This window comes from Mus musculus, chromosome 10, assembly GCF_000001635.26.
Source record: "Mus musculus strain C57BL/6J chromosome 10, GRCm38.p6 C57BL/6J".
Taxonomy (NCBI): Eukaryota; Metazoa; Chordata; class Mammalia; order Rodentia; family Muridae; genus Mus; species Mus musculus.
The window spans coordinates 110,207,856-110,220,280 of record NC_000076.6 but is presented as its reverse complement, the minus strand read 5'-3'; the positions used below and the strand labels follow the sequence as shown (position 1 = coordinate 110,220,280).

General features: G+C 37.8%; 1 protein-coding gene across 1 annotated transcript in view; it reads left to right on the top strand.

The window, feature by feature from the left end:
* Positions 1 to 12,425, top strand: part of Nav3 (neuron navigator 3) — a 774,463-nt gene that overhangs the window by 235,442 nt on the left and 526,596 nt on the right. The window contains exon 3 of the mRNA XM_017313946.2: positions 3,171 to 3,579. Coding sequence (XP_017169435.1) covers positions 3,508 to 3,579 — 72 coding nt within the window. The 5' untranslated portion in view covers positions 3,171 to 3,507. The remainder of the gene's footprint in view (positions 1 to 3,170; positions 3,580 to 12,425) is intronic.

Below are 12,425 nucleotides of genomic sequence, written 5' to 3'. Positions count from 1 at the left end.
TTCTCAAGGAATCAGCTCTAGGTTTTGTTGATTCCTTGTATTGTTTTCTTTGTTTCTGCTTTATTGAGTTCAGATCCGAGTTTGACTATTTCCTGCCTTGAACTCCTATTGAGTGTGTTTGCTTCTTTTTTCCCCACAGCCTTCAGATGCACTTTTCATTCACTAGTATGAGAACTCTCTAATTTTTTTTTATGATGGAGTTTATGCTATGGTCTTTTCTATTAGCATTGTTTTCATAGTGTCCCATTGAATCATTGAGGATTCTTCAGTTTCCATGAAATATGTAGGCTTTCTGTTGTTCCTGTTGTTGTTGAAGTTCATTTTTAATGCATGGTGAACTGATAAGATGCATGGAGTCACTTCAATCTTCTTGTATCTGTTGAGGTTTGTTTTGTGATGGTTATATAGTCAATTAGGGAGACGGTTCCATAAGGTGCTGAGAAGGTATATTCTTTCATGTTTGGGTGAAATGTTCTATGGACCCTGTTAGTCCATTTGAATAATAACCTCTGTTAGTTTTATTATTTCTCTGTTTAGTTTCTGTCTTGTTGAGCTGTCTATTAGTGACCAATGATAGTGACTTCCTGTTACTTTGATATCAGTGATGGTTGAGTGTGTATGTAAGTATGTGTGTTTCTCTTCTACTGTTTTTTATGGTGTGAAATTATTTCCTGTGTTTTCTTGAATATAGTTAGCCTCTTGAGTTGAACTTTTCCCTTCTAGTATCCTCTGCATTAGTGGAAAGGGATTGTTTGACTCCGGTTTTGTCATGGGCTACCTTGGCTTCTCTATCAATTGAAAGTTTTGCTGGGTATAGTAGTCTGGGCTGACATCTGTGGACTCTTAGGGTCTGCTGTACCTCTGCCCAGGCCCTTCTAGCTTTTAGAGTTTCAGATGAGAAATCAGGTGTAATTCTGATAGGTTCGTATCTATGTTTTCATTACTATGTGGCTGGAGGATTTTCTCTTCTGGTCCAAGTTCTGTAAGCTTTTTGTATCTTTATAGACATCTCTTTAGGTTAGGGAAATTTTCTTCTATGATTTTGTTGAATATGGTTTCTGGGTCTTTGGTATGGGAATCTTTCTCTTCTATTTCTATTATTCTTAGGTTTGGTCTTTTCATAGTTTCCCAATATTTATACATCTTTGTGTCATGAAATTTTTAGATTTTGTATTTTCTTTGAGTGATATATTGATTTCTACACCAGAGATTCTCTCTTCCATCTCCTGTATTCTGTTAGTGATGCTTGTGTCTATAGTTCCTGTTCTCTTTCCAACATTTTCCATCTCCAGAATAGCCTCAGTATCTTACTCTGTTGTTTTTTTCCTCAGGCAGACCCCACTTTGCAGTCTGTGTTGTAGGCAGACCCTTCTCTGCTGGCTGTGTCACAGCTGCTTTGGTAGGCCAACCTGACTAGGATGGGTAGTTAGTTTGGAAGAGTTCCAAGCTGGCTAGCTTTGGGGCCCCTGAACGTTTCCAGTGGGAGACAGAATGCTTTTGGAATCTTGCAAGGCCCTTCTGAAGTAAGGAGCAAGGCCAGAGCTAGACAGTGGGATTCAGGGGACCTCAAATTCCACTCACCTCTTCAGGTTTACCTAGGCAGACCAACTGGGATCCAACTGGCTGTGCAGGTGAAGAATTTTAAATGTGCTAGGGACAGTTAATTTGTTTAGAGTTGTATTTGAATTGTCATGTAAAATAGAAATTCAAAATATTTAATATGCATTTATCAGAAGAAAAGTTGGGAACAATGACAAGTGAAGAGAAATATGGGAAGTTAGACTTAGTCTTAAAGTTAGAAACATTGATCTAAAGACTAGACCTGGGGGCTGAAGATATGGCTCAGTGCTTAAGAGCATGGACTGCTCTTCCAGAGGATTCATTTGTTTCCCAGCACCCATATTGCAGTTCACAACAATCCAATGCTTTCTTCTGGCCTCTGCAGGTACCAAGCACACATGGTGCATAGGTACACATGTAGAAAAAACATCCATACACATAAAACATAAATATTAAAATTACAAAGATTCTAACTGCCTCAGTTTATAAAGAACTGGGTAGATTTCTTCTTGTTTAATGCATTCAGGTTGTAGCTGGTCAGTTGCTTAAAGTGAGCTTAGGGACTGGGGCAGTGATTCTAAAGTGTAATCGCTATGGACTGAAACATATGTATAGCAGTTGTGAAAGCTCTTAAGAGAACCAATTGTTTGAAGGGTATGGAAATTCTAGGAAGATAGTTCAAGAATTTCAATAGATTTTAAATTGGTAAGGCTTGGAATATTTAAGATTACTATTCTAAATGAATCATGGTGCATTTATACATCAAAATTACTTCTCAGGTAAAAGCAATAAAACTACTGATTCGGTTCCAAAGCATTATGTTAAAAGAAAGGTGCCATACACAAGACTCCGTGCATTGACAGGACAAACATGTAAACACAAGCAAAAGTAATCTTAAAGCAATTCAAGTAGATCAGCTGTTGTCTGGGGTTGAGATGGGGTATGTGGACTGACTTTGAAAACCTGTTGTGGTTGGTACAGGAAGTAGACTGGCCTGTGTTTTGCTTATGATTAGGTTTATATGGATATATTTATTTCTCAAACATTGAAATGGGTGAGCTCTACTGGATATGAATTATACTTCAAATAAAGTTGAGTTTAAAATTTTTATTATTATTATTAAGTGATTTAATTACTTTGTCTGGGTTTAGAGACTACTAAATTGTATAATGCTTTTAGGTGGTATGTATATAATGTATCAAAGCATCAGTCATACGTGTTTATGTAATCCTGTGAACAAACTATGAAATATGAATTGGCAAGAATTTATGTAGGACAGAGAATTGATTTTAAAGTGAAAGCAATCTGGATTCAAATTCTAGTTCTTTTAGTAATATTTAGACATGTAAAAGTGCATATTCATTAGTACATCTTAAAGCACAGGGGAAGCAAGCATCTTGTTGATCCGTTTTGATTTGAAGTTTAAATAAACTTGCTATTGAAAAAGATGTAGCACAGTGTTTGCTCATTCTGAGCTCTCTTCTAAAACTATTGTTTGATGGATCACATGAATATTTCTTGTTGATTTCTATTTCAGTGTGGTGTGGTATGTTTGTATGTAACTGTATGGCACAAGGCATGGGATAACTCTTGCTTTTCTTTTCTCACAGGTATATAGGAGTACTGTACTTTTGTATTAAAATGGAGAATTGTGAAGACAGGAAGAGGTAGCACTTGGAAATGACTCTCCTGGATGAGTAGATCACTTAGGAGTCGTCGGCATTACAGAACGATATGCTGGTTTGGAAGGTGCTGGAACTAAATTGCAAACTTTCATTTTTTTCATTCAACCCATGGATTTTCTAATTGTTCCTTGGAGTAGATGAAGTCCGAAGCCAGTGTGTGATGGGGCATGAGGCGTGCCAGTGTTTTCCTACTTACTGCATCTTGGATTAGTTTGCTGCCATTTTGAAGAGTTTGCATTTTTGTGGGCAAGGACCTAATGTGATGGATTTATCTTCAGAAATGAACAGACATGGGAAGAATCCGGTGAGTCACAAGCTGGAAGACCAGAAGAAGGTAAGAGAGGCAAAAACCCCTCTGCTTCATCTGCTTTTATAAAGCGAGTTTGGTCAGTAGGAGTCAATGTATTGGTTCCTCTTACTCTGCAGTCTTGAATCTCACCTTGAAGGGTCAAACTTGAATTTAGTTTTTCTATCTTTTAAGAAACTCTTCCTTGCTCAGGAATTGCACTCACTGTAGTAAAAACAATGTTACAGGCACTTACAAGAAGGGTTAAGGAAAGTGCCCAGGACAGAAAGCCCTGTTAATTTCACCTTGTAGGATGGATGTATTTGGTGACTACTGTTAGTACAGGGTAGGACTGTAGGGAGCCATTGGCTAAATAAAGCACATGAGCAAAATAGTGAGATAAATGGAATGAAGTTTTTTTAGTAGGTAAGGATCAAAGAGGTGTGATTAAGATTTGATTAATCTTAATTGCTTAATCTTACTCTTCTTAATTTGCTTAATCTTTATCCAATTGATGGGAACAGATGCAGAGAGCCACAGCCAAACATTAGCTAGAGCTCAGGTAATCTATGAAACAGGGGGAGGAAGGATTATAGGAGCCTGAGGGCTCAAGACAAGAATGCAGCCCCCCCCCAAAAAATCAATTAAACAGGGCTCATAGAAGATCACAGAGACTAAACCGATAAGCAGGGAGCCTGCATGGGTTTGCAGTACATCCTCTGAGTATATTGTATGGTTGTGTAATTTGATGTTCTTAAAAGACTCACAACAATGGGAGTGGAGGTGTCTCTGGTGCTTTCACCTGCTCTTGGGATCCTTCTACTGGATTGCCTTGTCCAGCCTTGATATGTGGATTTGTGCCTGGTCTTATTGTACCTTGTTATGACGTGCTTGGTTGGTATTCCTGGGAGTCCTGATCTTTTCTGAAGGGAAATGGAGGAGGTGTGCATCTGGGGTGAGGCAGGAGGACTGAAAAGAATGGATGGAGGGGAAACTGTAGTTGGATGCAACATATAAGAAAATAATAATAACAACAATTAATAATAATGGGAATTGTTTGAAATGTAAATAAAATATCTAATAAAAAAAGAAAAAGAGAAATAAACTGGTATGCCAAATTGGAAAAAAAAAATAACAGGAATTGCATTTACACCTATCTAAGTGAAATCTTTGCTTAGCAGATGTTTTACATTTCCCCCAAAGACTCCAGGTCTTTGAGTTTCAGAGTTAAGGAGTTTGAGAGAGAGGTTTTGAGACAATTGCTGATTAATTTTGTCAGTTGTTTTCTTTACTGCTCCTAGGATAGAGCCATAGTCATGCCTTAGCCATTGAAAGAGACAACAGTGAGTACCACTTTTCTTGAGGGTAGTAGGTATTGTGTGTCATTTTGTGTACTTGAAGGAAAGTAATGTTCAGGAAACACTAAGAATGATAAAGTCCACAATACCTATAGGTGCTTTTTATTTCATTGAGCATGTAATTTTTACATTTCTACATGGGTGTATTTCTAGGACTATTGTTCATTTATACTCAGTTTATATTGAAGTATACAATTCTTTTCTTGTAAGTAGGCTGCCCACTCAAAGGATGTCATTAGTTTGAGCATAAAGGAATGTTTCGCAGTTCTTTCTTTTTGTTGGCTGCCTTCTTTCTTTATTTTAGTAGCGTGTGGAAATGAGCCTAGGGACACTCACAGGTTAGTCAAATACTCTACTCTTGAGCAACAAGCATCTCCAGGTCCCTGCAGGAAAGAGTTAATTAATCATCTCTCTTTATACTCTTTAAAATGTCCTTAACACTGATGGCAATTTACCTACAATGTATATATAGACAAAGAGTGGGTGGGTGGCAGATAAACACTTGATACTAGAAATGTCTAACTTTGGTTTGACCCCCTGATTTATTGATAGGAAATAAAAAGAAACTATTCATTTCCTGAACAAGGCTTTTTTCCTTCCTTTCTTCCTTCCTTCCTTTCTTTCTTTCTTTCTTTTCTTTTCTTTTTTTTTTCCTAACGTAGAAGATATTGCAAGCCAAAAAAAAAAAAAAAAAAAAAAAAAAAAGCTGAATTCTTGGAAGAGTTTTCCACATTGCTTTCTTAGAAACTTTAAACAATGGTCTGTACCCATGTGTAGATTCCCAGGCCAGTTCACAAAAGACTCTTCAGCTCATACTTAAGTTTAGAAAAAGCATAGAGAGTTATAATTTTGTGAGAAACTTAGAAATTCCAGCTTTGTGCTTGGGGACTACAATATTCCAATTTTTTTTTCTCTAGCCTTTGGGAGAGGAAGTGGAAGAAAGGGAACATTTTTGTTTTTATTGTGTAGGAAGAAGAATGGAAAATGGGCTCTAATAATTACCCTTTTGGCTGCCACACTGATTGGATATTTTAGAGGACAACATGGTATATAAGATCTACAAGTAAATTAGAGATCACATAGATAGTTAAACAGATAGATATAGAAAAGATATATATAGATATTTATGCAAATAACTAGGCAGTCAATCAATAAATATAAGAAAAGTAAATAGAGAGGTTAGACAGATAGATTCAGGGGCATTTAAAATTCAAATTTGTTAAGTGTCAGCTGAAACCTCTAATGTCAATGACACTTTTGTGAGTTTGCATTATAGAGGAACATGAAATCTATTATCATAAATCATTGTAGACAAATAATTGACCTCAGTCTTGCCATCACATAATTCCTAGAAGAGATTATAAAATTATGCTTGTAATTACTTGAAGCGTTTGCTATCCTTCATGATGAGTGAATTTCATGGGTCCAGGGTTCCACACTATCGAAATAAAACATGTATATTCTAGGTGCTGCCTAGATGATCATATCACTGATACTTTGTACATATCTTATTTTCATAGGCTTTATTATGTATTAGAAATTTAAAACAATATACTACAAAGAGTGGGCATGGGCACGCAGTCCATCTATTGCACAGCTAAGCTCTTATAGTCTACAAACACCTTGCATGATTTTAGTTTTATTTTCCTAATATGTAGATTTGTGCTTTTTGTGCTTTATTTCTAAGTGGAATTTCTTTCTATTATTCCTGTTGTGTGAGTTTGGAAGCCACCTATCAAGGTGAGTAAGTGAAGGAAAGGAAAGAGAGTGTGTATAGCACTTACGGTGATCTCGGGTGCAGTTTATTAATACAGTATCTTCTCACAAGGGTAAAATTCTGTACTTACCATCATAGTTGTTTTGGGTCTCTCACATAGCAATCATTTCTGGGCAGCATAATCCTACTTTTAATTGGCACAGATAGCATAGTTCTTAGAGAACAATTTTCCTGGGGTCTCTTTCCTGGAATCTTGTTCAACCGTAATAAATACAGAAATAGTTATCAGTTACTCAAGAATATATTACTCCAAAAGTGAAGTTTTAAAAAAACATGTGAGTTTTGGGGGTTTTAAGTTCTGATTTCTATGTTTGAATAGATGAAAATGCACCTGAAATTTAAAAGGTCTCATGAGCACAAGTCATATCAAAAGTACCCTTCATTATGAATAAAGCAGAGGGGATCTTTTAGGTCTAACAATTTTAGATAATTAAAAGAAAATACATCTCCGGATCATATATGAACATAGTCAGTGTTGGGCTAGTTAGAATTCAGTGGCTTTCTTAATTATTTCAGTTCTTATGAATAGAACTAACAGCTCATAATGGACCATAGCCTGGATTTTGACCTTTAGCTTCTAGAATATAGCAGATGGAAAAGTGAGCAAAACATTGTAAATCTCTATGTGCCTATAATGAGACTCTGTAGCTTTAAAATTTTACCTTTTCAACCTTATTTGCATGTTGATGGTAGGGATGCTGGCACATTGCATTCCATTAGTTTTTTATTGCTCCGTGGTATTATTTCTGCAAAACCCAGAGGACAATGAAAACCTGATGGGTACAAATGTCACTGGCATAAAATTAGTTGTGACCTTGAGCTTAAAAACTGAGCTCAGTAGATTTTACTCTCGATGTAACTGCCACCATTTGCATTTTAGACAACACTAGCACACAAGTTTATACCTCCATGAATATGCTGTACATTCAGTGAAAGCATATATCACTGTCAAGATTTACTAGATAATATTAAAGTGTTAGCATTCTATACGTGTCAAAATTATGGCAATGGATTCCAATACACATTTGGTCACCTGTTGCAGATACTTATTTTGCTCCATTGTTTTAGTCAGAAAGAGAGTAAGACTATGTGTAAATATATATATATATATACATATAATCATATATACATGCACACAGAGGATATATACATTTATAAAAACATGTCAGATTAATACTCTCAGATTTTACTTCCCCCCAAATTATTCTATATATGCTATTGACAGTATTTTGCCACTGCTGGGGGAAAGCTCAAGATAAACCTTTGTTACATAATTCCTTTATAGGTGACAGCAATTATTTCAGAGTATTAAACTGTGAATACAGTGAGGGTGTTCAAAATTGGGAGAGTAGTGTAGAATAGGATATTATTATATTAGTAGCTGAATAGAAAAATGCTAATTTGGAGAAAGAGCTTGCCTCCTTAAGGGTGGACCCTGTCGTACTTTAGAATTGAATTCGAATTAAGGCAGGTGGTTAAATAAGATAGCATTTGCAAAAGGCGCTGCTTGTCTCATTAGTGTCTGCTGACATAGAAATAATTTTACTTTTTCTATCAAGCAACATCAAGCAAATGTATGGTTCAGGAACAGATACCTGCCAGTGGCTGTGTTTGTCATTTTGAAGGTTCTACTGAAACTATCTAGAGTTGTCAATGATTTACATGAAATTATATTTTATCCATTTCAAGTAAGCCTATTTCTAATTTTTCTATTTATATTTTGATGTGCTGTTTTAAAAAATGTATTGATTTGTTATTTTTCCTCCTGGTACAAATGGTAAAATAATTCTTACAAGATCATGAGGTTAAAGATGTATAGTAGAGTTGAGGTTATTCCCCCAAGGTGCTGTGAAATGCTTGAAATTACTCATGTGTGAAAGTGATTGGAATTTTGTCTTCTTAAGAGAATATATGGGGCTAAGTCACTAGAAAGGCTTGGTGACATTTTCACTCTTACACGTTCTGGCTTTCTTACGGGTGGTATTCATTAAACCCACCTAACTTTAATTCACGTACATGCTGTGTTAAAGGGAAATGGTTGGAGGATAACTTGTATAAAACCATACTACATCATTTAGAAACCATCCAAAGTGGCAGTGCAGATACTATGCTAGATTGAGATGGAATTGTAACAGCATTGCTCATAACACCTTCAATTAGTCAGACTTCTCATTTCTGAAACACATTTTACATTACGATAATTTAGATGTCACACAGCCACTTTACATGGAGTTCTGTAAGGGTGTGTTTATGTGTACTGTGTCTGATCAAAACTGTTTCTAGAAACTCTACTCTCAATTCAGAACCTGGGTGGACCCTGTCTTCCTCCTCCTACCCCTCTTCTCCTCTTCCTTCTCTTCTTCCTCCCCCTCCCCTTCTACCCCCCTCCCTCTCTCTCTCTCTCTCTCTCTCTCTCTCTCTCTCTCTCTCTCTCCTTCTCTCTCTCTCTGAGTCATTCAACATATAATCTTCAAATAGAGTTCTATAGATTTTGTGGCTTTATTTCCTCTTTTAATTTACTCTTTTAATCTACTAGCTGTAGATATATTTTTAAATGCAAGTAGACTTAGAAACACACAGTGTTAGAAATGGAGAAGGAAAAATGATATACAAGCACACTCCATAGTTCCACTTCTTTGTTCTGTAATATCCCATGTGTTTTATCCTGATACTGACTTTAATATGCCACCCAGTATAATGATCCTGTATTTTCTCATAGACATCCAATTTAACCAGGCTTGAGATACCAGGTACTTAATATAAAGATCTTTTGAGCACAAGAAGTACAATTATACACAAGCAGGTAAAAATATCTCTTATCATTATGATATTCTTGGTAACACAATGATAACCAATATATGAGATTTAGTGTATTTTAAGATTGAGTTTTACTTTAAATTATTTATGTGTCTCTGTGTGTCTGTGTGGGTATGTTCACCTGAGTATAGGTGTTGGCAGAGCTTACAGATGAGAATGGATCCTGTGGAGCTTGAGTTACAGATGATCATGAACCACATGACATGACTGCTAGGAACCTAGTTCAAACCCTCTTCAAGAACTCTCTTAACCATTGATCCTTCCTTCTAGCTCCACTTAAGTTCATTTTTATTCCTATTTCTTCCTTCTTTTTCTTTTAGTTTGAAATGTTTTTTTTTTCCTTCAAAGCAATTGTTTTGTTTTAATTGGATATTTTATTTATTTACATTTCAAATGTTATCTCCTTTTCTGGTTTTCCCTCTAGAACCTCCCTATCCCCTCCTCTGCTTCAATGATGGTGCTCCTCCCCCCCAACTCCCACTTCCCTATCCTGGCCTTTCCCTATACTGGGGCATCGAGCCTTGATGCCTGACAAGGTCATCCTCTGCTACATGTGGAACTGGAGTCTGATATAGCTGTCTCCTGAGAGGCTCTGCCAGAGCCTGACAAATACAAAGGCGGATGCTCACAGTCAACCATTTGACTGAGCATGGGGTCTCCAATGCAGGAGTTAGAGAAAGGACTGAAGGAGAGGAAGGGGTTTGCAACCCCATAGGAAGAACAAAAACATCAACCAATGCCCCCAGAGCTCCCAGGGACTAAACCAGCAACCAAAGAAAGGTTATTTTTATTTGTACAAGTGTTTTGCCTTCATGTTATACCTAGTGCCGGAGTAAGTTAGCAGAGAGAGTTGATTCCCTTAGACCAACTGGAGTTATGGGTAGTTGAGAGTCATGGTGTGAGTAATAAGAACAGAACTCAAGACATCTGCTAGAGCAACAAATGCTTTAGCCAGTGAGCCATCCCTTGAGCCCCTCCCATTTCTTTTTAAACTTCCTCTTGTCTTGATGCTAACAGGACCTAATTATCCATGGCTATTATGATTGTATAAACTAATAATTAAGAATAAGCTTAAATAGTTTTCTAAAAGATTGAAAAATATGTATATACTATTGGCCATTCCTACTCTATTTCCCCTCCCTTAATGGTATAATGGCCCAAGACCACAACTGTCAGATTCAGACAAGGGACAGGAGGCAAGAACAACCAGGGGTGGGACAGTGGAGCATGTGATAAAGACCTCAGGAACCCGGTGAGAGCAACAAGAAACAGACTTCTTCATAGACAGGCTTCAGGGAGCATATCCTTTAGTGTGTGGGAAGGACAAAGGCATTTTAAACATTTGGGATGAGTAGGGGTTTTTTGGGTAGGTCCAGGTGCTGGGGATGCCTCATTGTATGGAGGGAAGGGGAATTCCAGGTGCTTGCTGGATATGACCTTATAAGGAGAGGGAACATTTAACCTGACTGTGATTACATGTGGGCGTAAGTATGGGTTGCAGGACTATCTGTACCCGGACATGCAGGCCTAAGTCAGGGAATGGTACCACTTCAAGATGAGATTTCCAGCGATGGATCCAACTCTCCCCACTCCTGCTCTGGACATGATTCCTCCCAGTTCCACAGTTCCCTGGCCCTACAAGCATCAAATACAACATACGGAATAGAAGTGTAGCCATTTTCTCTCAGCATTCTGTATGAATGCCATGTGATTTTATAGATTTATAGATATCATATATGCTCAAAACTTGAAAAAAAAAGTTGTAGTGCTTTGTGGGTCATTTCAAGAGGTCTGTCACAGCATCACATATTGTTTCTGTTAGACTGTTTTAGAGGGGCTGGGCATTGTCTCAGTTAGACAAAACAACTAGTGTCTGTGTGAACCTTGAAACCAACTGTACTGGATTCCTGTCAGAAAGCCTTCAGAAGTCAGCCATCTGGGTTCTGATCCACTAAAAAAGATGAAGAGTTAAGTGACCTAAATTAACCTGTTTGTGCCCATCCTAAGGCATACTCTGTAGGCTGTGGCTGTGTTAGACTTCCTGGAACAAGTCGCTGTCAGAAAGAAAGAAAGAAAGAAAGAAAGAAAGAAACTGGAAAGAACCCAGATGCCCCTCAACAGAGGAATGGATACAGAAAATGTGGTACATCTACACAATGGAGTACTACTCAGCTATTAAAAAGAATGAATTTATGAAATTCCTAGCCAAATGGATGGACCTGGAGAGCATCATCCTGAGTGAGGTAACACAATCACAAAGGAACTCACACAATATGTACTCACTGATAAGTGGATACTAGCCCAAAACCTAGGATACCCACGATATAAGATACAATTTCCTAAACACATGAAACTCAAGAAAAATGAAGACTGAAGTGTGGACACTATGCCCCTCCTTAGAAGTGGGAACAAAACACCCATGGAAGGAGTTACAGAAACAAAGTTTGGAGCTGAGATGAAAGGATGGACCATGTAGAGACTGCCATATCCAGGGATCCACCCCATAATCAGCATCCAAACGCTGACACCATTGCATATACTAGCAAGATTTTATCGAAAGGACCCAGATGTAGCTGTCTCTTGTGAGACTATGCCGGGGCCTAGCAAACACAGAAGTGGATGCTCACAGTCAGCTAATGGATGGATCACAGGGCTCCCAATGGAGGAGCTAGAGAAAGTACCCAAGGAGCTAAAGGGATCTTCAACCCTATAGGTGGAACAACATTATGAACTAACCAGTACCCCTGAGCTCTTGACTCTAGCTGCATATGTATCAAAAGATGGCCTAGTCGGCCATCACTGGAAAGAGAGGCCCATTGGACACGCAGACTTTGTGTGCCCCGGTACAGGGGAACGCCAGGGCCAAAGGGGGGGAGTGGGTGGGTAGGGGAGTGGGGGTGGGTGGGTAAGGGGGACTTTTGGTATAGCATTGGAAATGTAAA